Source organism: Scomber scombrus, chromosome 22 (assembly GCF_963691925.1).
Source record: "Scomber scombrus chromosome 22, fScoSco1.1, whole genome shotgun sequence".
NCBI classification, from domain to species: Eukaryota; Metazoa; Chordata; class Actinopteri; order Scombriformes; family Scombridae; genus Scomber; species Scomber scombrus.
In genome coordinates, this window is record NC_084991.1 from 24,245,772 (window position 1) to 24,259,261 (window position 13,490).

The window sequence follows — 13,490 nt, forward strand, 5'->3', positions numbered from 1 at the left end:
ACCTGACCGATGTGGCCCAACGTCACGGTTATCACAGCTTCTACCGACTGCTGCAGGTGAGAACACGATGCGAGCTCCGATCCTCTCTGAGCGTCACACACTGACCACAGCGTGTGTTTCAGGAAACGGGTGTGATGGACCAGGTGCATGATGGGATTTACCAGCCGCTGACCGTCTTCCTGCCCTCCGATGACGTCATGGCGTCTCTGCCTCAGGAGCAGAAGGACTTCCTGTTTCACCCACACAACCAAGCTCAGCTGCTGGAGTACCTGAAGTATCACATCGTGCCGGGTCAGAAGGTCAGCGCAGTGTTGCCATGGTGATAGTATCAGAGAAGGATGCAGCTCAGAGGGCCGGTAGAGCTGATAATGTAATAAAGTACATTTCCCAATAATGTCCTAATCACCTTATTTGTGCAGAACCTAATAATGTAATAATTTCCCAATAATGTAATAACATGATTATATTTGGAGTTATGAGGGTTTTTTATTACATTATTAAGTTCTGCACAAATAAGGTAAACCCAATAATGTACAGAGATTGTTACATTACTTTATTACATTATCAGGTTCTTCAGGGCTTCACATAAAACATGTATTCAGTAACATGTTACATATTACAACATGAGTTGGTTTGTGTTGACAGATCTACGCTGAAGGTTTGATCCACGCGGACTCGGCTCGTACGCTGCAGGGATCGGCTCTGTCGTTCAGCTGCGGAGGGACGAACGCCATCGTGAGTCAGCAGGAAACACAATTAACAGGAGAAGAAGAAGGAGGAGGGTGACGTTTGGTTAATGTGTGTGTGTGTATGTGTGTGTGTGTGTGTGTGTGTGTGTGTGTGTGTGTGTAACAGGGAGAGATCTTTGTGAATGATGGCAGGTGTCGCATCACTCAGAGACACCTGGTGTTTAATCAGGGCATCGCGTACGGCATCGACTGCCTGCTGACTCCTCCCAGCCTGGGGGGGCGCTGTGACACGCAGACCAACCTGGACCTGGAGGTGAGTTTAATAATATATATAATATAATATATGTTAAACCTTACTATAATAAACCATACATTTGTGGTTTTTACAGCTGTTAAATGTGTTTATTTAATCTTCTGTCAGGATGTAAAAACATCTGAAGCAGCTGAAATTACAACTATTGTTCTGTAATATATTAAAACGTTTCTGTTCTTCTTCTGTGGTAGCTGGGCTGTGGACTGTGCACTTCCTCTGCTGCTCGCTGCCCCCGAGGATCCAAACTGAAGGTCGCTAGCTTTATTATTTTATTATGTATATATATCTTATATCTTGCATCATCATCATCATCATCATCATCATGTGTTTCCATGGTAACGTGCTTCTTCCTCTGCAGAAGGTGGAGAGGTGCGACATGCCCTCCATGTTCATCACTAAGAACTCCGGCTGTCGCAGCATCTGCACCATCAACTTCTGGCATCCAAACTGTTGCCATGGTTACCACGGCCGAGACTGCCTCGGTACTCGCCTTGTGATGTCATCACGATGATTTGATCGGTAAATCTGTGACATCATCAGAGTTAGATCGTTCAGCTGTTTTTCTTCTTCTCTCCTTCCTGAGCAGCGTGTCCGGGCGGTGCCGGCGCCCCCTGCGGTAACCATGGTAACTGTGATGAAGGTCGCCTTGGCAACGGCACCTGTACCTGTGACGCAGGGTTTGGGGGCGTGGCCTGCGAGCGGTGCCTGGAGGGGTTCTATGGACCCACCTGCACAGGTGAGCTTCCTGTGATGTCACAGTGATGTCACAGTGATGTCACAGTCTTATGATTCTGGTTCTGACTCTGACTCCTGTCCCGGTTCTTCAGCCTGTAACTGCTCAGGACACGGGTCATGTGACGATGGACTCAGAGGAACAGGTTCTTGTTTCTGTGAGATCAGCTGGACCGGAGAACACTGTGAGACCCAGAGAGGTGAGACCAGAACCCTGATACATTATGAGGCAGGTCACTCAGATTCATGCCCATCTGCATTAAGGCTTTTTAAAAAGTCCTTAAAATAATTCATCAGGTATTATTGATTAATATCAAAACATCATTGATTATTATTCATCAATAACAGTTTAACCCTGCTTGTTATAAATAATAATAATAATGAAATGATGATCTGTTGGTGATGTTGTCCTTAAAGTGTCTCTATGTGTCTCTGTCCTGCAGACGGACTCTCAGTCTGTTCTCCGTCCTGCTCGTCTCACGCTGTCTGTCTCCAGAACAACACCTGTGTGTGTCGACCGCGTTATGTTGGAGACGGCTTCACCTGTACAGGTACACACTAATGTCTGTCTGTCTGTCTGTCTGTCTGTCTGTCTGTCTGTCTGTCTGTCTGTCTGTCTGTCTGTCTGTCTGTCCCTACGGTGGTGGACAGGTGTGTAATGTGTCTCTGTCTGTCCCTACGGTAGTGGACAGGTGTGTAATGTGTCTCTGTCTGTCCCTACGGTGGTGGACAGGTGTGATAAGTGTCTCTGTCTGTCCCTACAGTGGTGGACAGGTGTGTAATGTGTCTCTGTCTGTCCCTACGGTGGTGGACAGGTGTGTAATGTGTCTCTGTCTGTCCCTACGGTGGTGGACAGGTGTGATAAGTGTCTCTGTCTGTCCCTACGGTGGTGGACAGATGTGTAATGTGTCTCTGTCTGTCCCTACGGTGGTGGACAGGTGTGTAATGTGTCTCTGTCTGTCCCTACGGTGGTGGACAGATGTGTAATGTGTCTCTGTCTGTCCCTACGGTGGTGGACAGGTGTGATAAGTGTCTCTGTCTGTCCCTACGGTGGTGGACAGGTGTGTAATGTGTCTCTGTCTGTCCCTACGGTGGTGGACAGGTGTGTAATGTGTCTCTGTCTGTCCCTACAGTGGTGGACAGGTGTGTAATGTGTCTCTGTCTGTCCCTACAGTGGTGGACAGGTGTGTAATGTGTCTCTGTCTGTCCCTACGGTGGTGGACAGGTGTGATAAGTGTCTCTGTCTGTCCCTACGGTGGTGGACAGGTGTGATAAGTGTCTCTGTCTGTCCCTACGGTGGTGGACAGGTGTGTAATGTGTCTCTGTCTGTCCCTACAGTGGTGGACAGGTGTGTAATGTGTCTCTGTCTGTCCCTACAGTGGTGGACAGGTGTGTAATGTGTCTCTGTCTGTCCCTACAGTGGTGGACAGGTGTGTAATGTGTCTCTGTCTGTCCCTACGGTGGTGGACAGGTGTGTAATGTGTCTCTGTCTGTCCCTACAGTGGTGGACAGGTGTGTAATGTGTCTCTGTCTGTCCCTACAGTGGTGGACAGGTGTGATAAGTGTCTCTGTCTGTCCCTACAGTGGTGGACAGGTGTGTAATGTGTCTCTGTCTGTCCCTACAGTGGTGGACAGGTGCCAGCTGTGGAACGGAGGATGTGCCAGAGCAGCAAAGTGTTCTCAGAGCGGAGACACAGTGAGCTGCAGCTGTCCTAAAGGACACTCTGGAGACGGCTACACCTGTCTGCCTGTGGACCCGTGTGTTGCCGGGGACAACGGCGGTTGCCATGAACACGCCACCTGCAGCATGACGGCGCCGGTGAGAGGACAGCTAACACTGTGCTGACTGTGTGTCTCAGTTTACTGTCTCAGTCTAAAGATGGACATGTCCACAGGGGAAGAGGAAGTGCTCGTGTAAAGACGACTACATCGGAGACGGACTCACCTGTGAGGCCAAGCAGCTGCCAATCAGCCGCTGTCTCCAAGGCAACGGACGTTGTCATCAGGACGCCAAATGCACAGACCTCCACTTTGAAGGTAACAATCATATTTAATAGTTATATCATAACTATAATAATAATAATAATAATAATGATAACCCTCCTGTTGTCTTCACGTCAAATTTAACCCATTTTAATATTTAACAGCTGTAAAAACACCACAAATGTCTTTTATATTTTGAAATTTGATGACTTTTCCTAAAGTGGCCCAAAATGCACACAACTTAAAATATATTAAATGTTATATTTAGTATTTGTGCTCCAGATGTTTGTCCATTGAGGCTGTTCTGGGTCAGATTATCTCCGTATCTATTGACATGTGTTTTAGGTAAATGAATAGTTAATAGTTTTAATAAGATAGTAGTTATGAGGATGTATGTTTATGATGTAGCAGTGAAGACTGATGGCTCTGATGGCTCTAATGGTTCTAATGGTTCTGATGGTTCTGATGGTTCTGATGGTTCTGCTGGTTCTGATGGTTCTACAATAAACCCCACAGCTCCATAAAGCTCATTTTACCTTTACATTAAATAACATTTCCATCATTACTGCTATGTTATATTTTCATGTCTGAGGTAAAATAGGACATGATATTGTGTGATGTGATGATAGAATATGAACAGTATGTGAAGGATTAACCCTTCTGTTGTCTTCATTAAAAAAAGAAATATGGATTTATTTTGTGTAATAAATTGAAAATCACACAGATGTTTCCATACTACATTCTTTGCGATTATAATCACTGCTTTCATTAAATTAGGTGATAGTTTGTATATGACAGCAGGTGTGATTCAGTGCTGCTGTTCAGATGTTTCCTCACTAAACTCCATCATCTAGTTCAGATCATATTCTGTTATTGACCATTGACAACAGGCAGGTGAGGGTTAGGGTATGAAGTATGATGACAAACACTGTGTGTGTGTAGACGCGACGCTCGGTGTGTTTCATCAGCGTTCAGCTAACGGTCAGTACAGACTGAACTACACTGCTGCTCAGCAGACCTGCACTGCAGAGGGAGGAACCCTGGCCTCCTACACTCAGCTGTCCTACGCTCAGCAGGTCAGTGAACACAACACAAACAATAACATGCATTCATTAAACTGACAGTGTGATGTGTTTCTTGTGGTATTCATAACGTACTAGACTGTTTATATGATTCAGCACTGTGTTGTAACACTACGCTGATGACACACAGTCTGTAACTTCCTGCTCTGATGAGACTGAAGTTGAGCTTATTGGTCCTAAATAATAACCCAGTGCTATGATCTAACAGTATGACATCACTTCCTGGAACTAACTTACAACATCCTGCTGTTTATGAAACCGGAACATTTCAACTTTTTCATGATTTCACTGATTTGACTGAAGATGATAAAACTTAAAACAGTGTAGTACAGTACTGGTCTAAGTAGTGAACCCTGCTGTCTGCTATCTGGTCCTGGTCCTGGTCCTGGTCCTGTCTGTAGGGGGGGTTGAACATGTGTGCTGCCGGCTGGTTGGACCAGGCCCGGGTTGCGTACCCCACCACCTACGCCAACCCCAACTGCGGCTTTGGACACGTAGGCATCGTGGACTACGGCACCCGTAGAAACCTGAGTGAGACCTGGGACACGTTCTGCTACCGGATGAAGGGTGAGAGAGGAAGAGGAGGGACGAAGGTCTGTAGAGTAAAGATCGGTTCAGGTTGACATGTCAGTGTGTTTGTTTCAGAGCTGAAGTGTGAGTGTAAGTCGGGTTATGTTGGAGACGGTTTCAGCTGCACTGGAAACCTGCTGCAGGTCCTCAGATCCACACCGACCTTCTCCAACTTCCTCACAGTGAGTCTTACTCCTCAGATGATGCTGAAACAGTCTCCTCTCATCTCTCCTCTCATCTCTCATCTCTCATCTCATCTCTCATCTCATCTCTCCTCTCATCTCTCATCTCATCTCTCCTCTCATCTCTCATCTCTCATCTCATCTCTCATCTCATCTCTCCTCTCATCTCTCATCTCTCATCTCATCTCTCATCTCATCTCTCATCTCATCTCTCATCTCATCTCTCATCTCATCTCTCATCTCTCCTCTCATCTCATCTCTCATCTCTCATCTCATCTCTCCTCTCATCTCTCATCTCTCATCTCTCCTCTCATCTCATCTCTCATCTCATCTCTCATCTCATCTCTCATCTCATCTCTCATCTCATCTCTCATCTCTCATCTCTCATCTCTCCTCTCATCTCTCATCTCTCATCTCATCTCTCATCTCTCCTCTCATCTCTCATCTCTCATCTCATCTCTCATCTCATCTCTCCTCTCATCTCTCCTCTCATATCTCATCTCTCATCTCATCTCTCCTCTCATCTCTCATCTCTCATCTCATCTCTCATCTCATCTCTCCTCTCATCTCTCCTCTCATCTCTCATCTCTCATCTCATCTCTCATCTCATCTCTCCTCTCATCTCTCATCTCTCATCTCTCATCTCATCTCTCCTCTCATCTCTCCTCTCATCTCTCATCTCTCATCTCATCTCTCATCTCATCTCTCCTCTCATCTCTCATCTCTCATCTCTCATCTCATCTCTCCTCTCATCTCTCCTCTCATCTCTCATCTCTCATCTCATCTCTCATCTCATCTCTCCTCTCATCTCATCTCTCCTCTCATCTCTCCTCTCATCTCTCCTCTCATCTCTCATCTCTCATCTCATCTCTCATCTCATCTCTCATCTCTCATCTCTCCTCTCATCTCATCTCTCCTCTCATCTCTCCTCTCATCTCTCCTCTCATCTCTCCTCTCATCTCTCATCTCTCCTCTCATCTCTCATCTCATCTCTCCTCTCATCTCTCATCTCTCCTCTCATCTCTCATCTCTCATCTCATCTCTCATCTCATCTCTCCTCTCATCTCTCCTCTCATCTCTCCTCTCATCTCTCATCTCATCTCTCCTCTCATCTCATCTCTCATCTCATCTCTCATCTCTCCTCTCATCTCTCCTCTCATCTCATCTCTCATCTCTCATCTCTCATCGCATCTCTCATCTCTCATCTCTCCTCTCATCTCTCATCTCCTCTCATCTCTCATCTCATCTCTCCTCTCATCTCTCATCTCTCATCTCATCTCTCCTCTCCTCTCATCTCTCATCTCTCCTCTCATCTCTCATCTCTCATCTCATCTCTCATCTCTCATCTCATCTCTCCTCTCATCTCTCATCTCATCTCTCATCTCTCATCTCATCTCTCATCTCTCATCTCTCATCTCTCATCTCATCTCTCATCTCATCTCTCCTCTCATCTCTCATCTCTCCTCTCATCTCTCCTCTCATCTCTCCTCTCATCTCTCCTCTCATCTCTCCTCTCATCTCTCATCTCTCATCTCTCATCTCTCATCTCTCCTCTCATCTCTCCTCTCATCTCTCATCTCATCTCTCCTCTCATCTCTCATCTCATCTCTCATCTCATAACCTCCAGCAGTGTTCTCTCATCTCTCATTGTCTCTTATCTAACTTCCTGTTGCAGATCATCCTGAACTACTCTCAAGTGTCAGAATCAGGGAAACAGCTGATGAAGCGTCTCACTAACCTGTCCGTCCCGTCCACGCTGTTTGTCCCTGACAACAGCGGCCTGCCTGACAACCAGGTGAGACACAAACACCTGTCCTCACCTGTCCTCACCTGTCCTCTACTGTCCTCACCTGTCCTCTACTGTCCTCACCTGTCCTCTCCTGTCCTCTACTGTCCTCACCTGTCCTCACCTGTCCTCACCTGTCCTCTACTGCCCTCTACTGTCCTCACCTGTCCTCTACTGTCCTCTACTGTCCTCTCCTGTCCTCTCCTGTCCTCTACTGTCCTCACCTGTCCTCTACTGTCCTCACCTGTCCTCACCTGTCCTCTCCTGTCCTCACCTGTCCTCTACTGTCCTCACCTGTCCTCTCCTGTCCTCTACTGTCCTCTCCTGTCCTCACCTGTCCTCACCTGTCCTCACCTGTCCTCTACTGTCCTCACCTGTCCTCTACTGTCCTCTACTGTCCTCACCTGTCCTCGCCTGTCCTCACCTGTCCTCTACTGTCCTCTACTGTCCTCTCCTGTCCTCTACTGTCCTCTCCTGTCCTCTACTGTCCTCACCTGTCCTCTACTGTCCTCTACTGTCCTCTACTGTCCTCACCTGTCCTCACCTGTCCTCTACTGTCCTCACCTGTCCTCTCCTGTCCTCTCCTGTCCTCACCTGTCCTCACCTGTCCTCACCTGTCCTCTACTGTCCTCACCTGTCCTCACCTGTCCTCTACTGTCCTCTCCTGTCCTCTACTGTCCTCTCCTGTCCTCTACTGTCCTCACCTGTCCTCTACTGTCCTCTACTGTCCTCTACTGTCCTCACCTGTCCTCACCTGTCCTCACCTGTCCTCTACTGTCCTCACCTGTCCTCTCCTGTCCTCACCTGTCCTCACCTGTCCTCTACTGTCCTCACCTGTCCTCTACTGTCCTCTACTGTCCTCGCCTGTCCTCTGCTGTCCTCACCTGTCCCTGCAGACTCTGTCTCAGAGGGACATAGAGTACCACCTGTCGGAGGGACAGGCTCTGTCTCTCAGCCAGCTGAAGAACGGCAGTCGGATCAGAACTCGAGTCGGCAGCCTCGCCGTCCTCGGAGTGTCCAACCTGCTGGACCCGTCCTCTCTGGTCAGTCTTCTGGACCAACCTGTTTAACGTTGATGTGAATCCTGATTGTGTTTTATTGTCCTGCATGTGGACTCACTGAGCTCCTGTTTTGATCCTCAGTCGTCTCGTTACATCAACGATCAGTTTGTGACTGACTCAGACATTCTGGCATCAAACGGGATCATACACGTCCTGCAGGGACCGCTGAAAGCCCCGCCTCCTCGCCAGGAGGTGAGTGATGTCATAGCCCTGGTCTTTATTTCCTGTTTTGACACAACAGCAATGTTTAAAAGTTCTCCCGTGTTTGACCTCTGACCTGCTCTGTGATTGGCTCTGCAGCTGCATGCGGCGCATAAGGCGGGGATGGGAGTGGGCGTGGTGCTGCTGGTGGTTTTGGTGGCCGGAGTCATTTTTGTTGGATATCACTTCTACACCCATAAAACCAAACCGTTCCAGTTCCACTACTTCAAAGTCAGTCCAACCCTAACCCATCACATTCATTCATTTAAACAGATGAAGTCTTTCATCATAAAGTCATATTTAATAATAATATGACTTATCAGTATTAATATGACGTTTATTAGTGTTTACAGTGTGAGGGTTGTTGTGGTCACTGACAGGAGGATGACGAGGAGGATGAAGCTCCACCTGCAGACAGCAGTCGCAGCATCTGTAATCCGGTTTATGAAGCAGCTCCAGAACCGGCTGAGTCCAGCACCTCTGATGTCACAGTGAGTCACAGTGACATCACAGCCGGCCCTCAGTAAACAACATCACACGTAGAGACTAGAGGACATTAATAAACGTAACACATCTTTCCTGCTTCATGCTGACTAGTCTCACTCTGACTGCAGGAGGACAAACACGAGGTGGTGAACGGAGGATCGTACGACCTGCTGCAGGACAGCTGAGAGTTATTACCCTAACCCCACCCTGGGGGTTATTACCCTAACCCCACCCTGGGGGTTATTACCCTAACCCTGGCTGTTATTACCCTAACCCTAACCCTGGGGGTTATTACCCTAGCCCATCCCTGGGGGTTATTACCCTAACCCCACCCCCACCCTGGGGGTTATTACCCTAACCCCACCCTGGGGGTTATTACCCTAACCCCACCCTGGGGGTTATTACCCTAACCCCACCCTGGGGGTTATTACCCTAACCCCACCCTGGGGGTTATTACCCTAACCCTGGCTGTTATTACCCCACCCCCACCCTGGGGGTTATTACCTTAACCCTGGCTGTTATTACCCTAACCCTAACCCTGTGGGTTATTACCCTAGCCCATCCCTGGGGGTTATTACCCTAACCCTGTCTGTTATTACCCTAACCCCACCCTGGGGGTTATTACCCTGGCCCACTTCCCTGGGGGTTATTACCCTAACCCTCGCTGTTATTACCCTAACCCTGGCTGTTATTACCCTAACCCCACCCTGGCTGTTATTACCCTAACCCCACCCTGGGGGTTATTACCCTAACCCATCCCTGGGGGTTATTACCCTAACCCCACCCTGGGGGTTATTACCCTAGCCCATCCCTGGCTGTTATTACCCTAACCCTGTCTGTTATTACCCTAACCCCACCCTGGGGGTTATTACCCTAACCCATCCCTGGGGGTTATTACCCTAACCCCACCCTGGGGGTTATTACCCTAAACCCACCCTGGGGGTTATTACCCTAACCCCACCCCCACCCTGGGGGTTATTACCCTAACCCCACCCTGTGGGTTATTACCCTAGCCCATCCCTGGGGGTTATTACCCTAACCCTGTCTGTTATTACCCTAACCCCACCCTGGGGGTTATTACCCTGGCCCACTTCCCTGGGGGTTATTACCCTAACCCTCGCTGTTATTACCCTAACCCTGGCTGTTATTACCCTAACCCCACCCTGGCTGTTATTACCCTAACCCCACCCTGGGGGTTATTACCCTAACCCTGTCTGTTATTACCCTAACCCCACCCTGGGGGTTATTACCCTAACCCATCCCTGGGGGTTATTACCCTAACCCCACCCTGGGGGTTATTACCCTAACCCATCCCTGGGGGTTATTACCCTAACCCCACCCTGGGGGTTATTACCCTAACCCCACCCTGGGGGTTATTACCCTAACCCATCCCTGGGGGTTATTACCCTAACCCCACCCTGGGGGTTATTACCCTAACCCATCCCTGGGGGTTATTACCCTAACCCCACCCTGGGGGTTATTACCCTAACCCCACCCTGGGGGTTATTACCCTAACCCATCCCTGGGGGTTATTACCCTAACCCCACCCTGGGGGTTATTACCCTAACCCATCCCTGGGGCAACAGACGGCAGCTGTATCTGAGAACTGAAGCCATCACCAGCATTCAGCCCTGTAACCTCTGATGATGCGTTCAGGTGCAATGAGCCAACGTGTACAATCAGGAATCTTCAGACATCGCTCTGTAATCACACTGATTAAGTTTAGTGAGCACTAAATGAACTAATTGTGATATTTGAGGACAGTGGGGCAGTTAGAGACTCTGATGACTATATAAACACATTCAGTATACATATATAGACGTTCCTGCAGTAGAAGTAAATCTTCAGTGTGTTTTACTTTGAATGTTCAATAAAAATGTGATTCCAGCTTCTCTGGGCTTAGAAATGTTAAACGTTGTTTCAGGTTATCTGCAGACATAAAAATGTTAAATAAATAATAAATCAGATAAAAGTGAATTTAAATGTTGATTGAAAAAAAACCTCCATATTGTTTATATTGTATTTTTCATGAGCTGTGAATAAAACCCAGTTTTATTATTATTATTGTTGTTAAAGTTTCATTACTTCATCATTTAGCAGACTTACATTTCCTTTATGATGATAAAGTGGAATCTGACTGTGTCATTACTTTACTTTAATCTGGTAGTTTAACATAATTCAGCTTAATGTCCACATGTCTCTGTTGACAAGGAATCTACATACAGAACCTTTAAAGTGAACTTAAGTGAAACCACTGACATGCAGGAAAATACACAAATACACAGTTCAAACATTTAAATCATCAGATGTTGATGAATGAATGAAGATTTTACACTTCAATGTGTTAAACTACCAGATTAAAGTAGAAGTAATGACACACACACAGTAACACACACACACACACACAGTAACACACACACACACACACAGTAACACACACAGTAACACACACACACATACAGTAACACACACACACATACAGTAACACACACACACACACACAGTAACACACACAGTAACACACACACACACACAGTAACACACACACACACACACAGTAACACACACAGTAACACACACACACACACAGTAACACACACACACACAGTAACACATACAGTAACACACACACACACACAGAGAGAGACACACACAGTAACACACACACACACACAGTAACACACACACAGTAACACACACACAGAGACACACACACACAGTAACACACACACAGAGACACACACACACACACAGTAACACACACACAGTAACACTTAACCCATAACAATGATGATAGAGGATATAAAGGTTAATAAAGTGATGATGATGATGATGATAGAGGATATAAAGGTTAATAAAGTGATGATGATGATGATGATGATGATGATAGAGGATATAAAGGTTAATAAAGTGATGATGATGATGATGATGATAGAGGATATAAAGGTTAATAAAGTGATGATGATGATGATGATGATAGAGGATATAAAGGTTAATAAAGTGATGATGATGATGATGATGATGATAGAGGATATAAAGGTTAATAAAGTGATGATGATGATGATGATGATGATAGAGGATATAAAGGTTAATAAAGTGATGATGATGATGATGATGATGATGATGATGATGATGATGATAGAGGATATAAAGGTTAATAAAGTGATGATGATGATGATGATGATAGAGGATCCATCCATCCATCTTCTTTCCGCTTATCCGGGGTCGGGTCGCGGGGGCAGCAGCCTAAGCAGGGAAACCCAGACTTCCCTCTCCCCAGCCACTTCGTCCAGCTCTTCCCGGGGGATCCCGAGGCGTTCCCAGGCCAGCCGAGAGACATAGTCTCTCCAGCGTGTCCTGGGTCTTCCCCGGGGTCTCCTACCGGTGGGACGTGCCCTGAACACCTCACCCGGGAGGCGTCCAGGAGGCATCCTAACTAGATGCCCGAGCCACCTCATCTGGCTCTTCTCAACGCGGAGGAGCAGCGGGTCTACTCCGAGCTCCTCCCGGATGTCCGAGCTTCTCACCCTATCTCTAAGGGAGAGCCCAGCCACCCTACGGAGGAAGCTCATTTCGGCCGCTTGTACCCGCGATCTCGTTCTTTCGGTCACTACCCAAAGCTCAGGACCATAGGTGAGGGTAGGAACGAAGATCGACTGGTAAATCGAGAGCTTCGCCTTTCGGCTCAGCTCCCTCTTCACCACGACGGATCTGTGCAGAGTCTGCATTACTGCAGACGCCGCACCGATCCGCCTGTCGATCTCCCGCTCCATCTTTCCCTCACTCGTGAACAAGATCCCGAGGTACTTGAACTCCTCCACTTGGGGCAGGATCTCATCCCCGACCCGGAGAGTGCACTCCACCCTTTTCCGGCTGAGGACCATGGACTCCGATTTGGAGGTGCTGATTCTCATCCCGGCCGCTTCACACTCGGCGGCGAACCGATCCAGTGAGAGTTGGAGGTCACGGTCTGATGAAGCCAACAGGACCACATCATCTGCAAAAAGCAGTGACCCAATCCTGAGGTCACCAAACCGGACCCCCTCAACGCCCTGGCTGCGCCTAGAAATCCTGTCCATAAAAATTATGAACAGGATCGGTGACAAAGGGCAGCCCTGGCGGAGTCCAACCCCCACCGGAAACGAGTCCGACTTACTACCAGCTATGCGGACCAAGCTCTGACACCGGTTGTACAGGGAACGGACGGCCTGTATCAGGGGGTCCGATACCCCGTACTCCCGGAGAACCCCCCACAGGACCCCCCGAGGGACACGGTCGAATGCCTTTTCCAAGTCCACAAAGCACATGTGGACTGGTTGGGCAAACTCCCATGCACCCTCAAGGATCCTGCAGAGGGTGTAGAGCTGGTCCACAGTTCCACGACCCGGACGAAAACCACATTGCT

At 47.9% G+C, this 13,490-nt stretch overlaps 1 protein-coding gene across 1 annotated transcript in view; it reads left to right on the forward strand.

Annotated features, from left to right (window-relative positions):
* Positions 1 to 9,340, forward strand: part of stab2 (stabilin 2) — a 38,211-nt gene extending 28,871 nt beyond the window's left edge. Inside the window, 20 exon segments of the mRNA XM_062443594.1 lie at positions 1 to 56; positions 123 to 299; positions 646 to 735; positions 856 to 1,002; positions 1,194 to 1,253; positions 1,361 to 1,484; positions 1,589 to 1,738; positions 1,830 to 1,934; positions 2,178 to 2,285; positions 3,360 to 3,553; positions 3,630 to 3,771; positions 4,660 to 4,793; positions 5,201 to 5,366; positions 5,445 to 5,551; positions 7,227 to 7,346; positions 8,234 to 8,380; positions 8,480 to 8,590; positions 8,699 to 8,830; positions 8,983 to 9,090; positions 9,214 to 9,340. The exon segment at positions 1 to 56 is cut by the window's left edge and continues 47 nt beyond it. Coding sequence (XP_062299578.1) covers positions 1 to 56; positions 123 to 299; positions 646 to 735; positions 856 to 1,002; positions 1,194 to 1,253; positions 1,361 to 1,484; positions 1,589 to 1,738; positions 1,830 to 1,934; positions 2,178 to 2,285; positions 3,360 to 3,553; positions 3,630 to 3,771; positions 4,660 to 4,793; positions 5,201 to 5,366; positions 5,445 to 5,551; positions 7,227 to 7,346; positions 8,234 to 8,380; positions 8,480 to 8,590; positions 8,699 to 8,830; positions 8,983 to 9,090; positions 9,214 to 9,270 — 2,435 coding nt within the window. The 3' untranslated portion in view covers positions 9,271 to 9,340.
* The last annotated feature ends 4,150 nt before the right edge of the window (positions 9,341 to 13,490 follow it).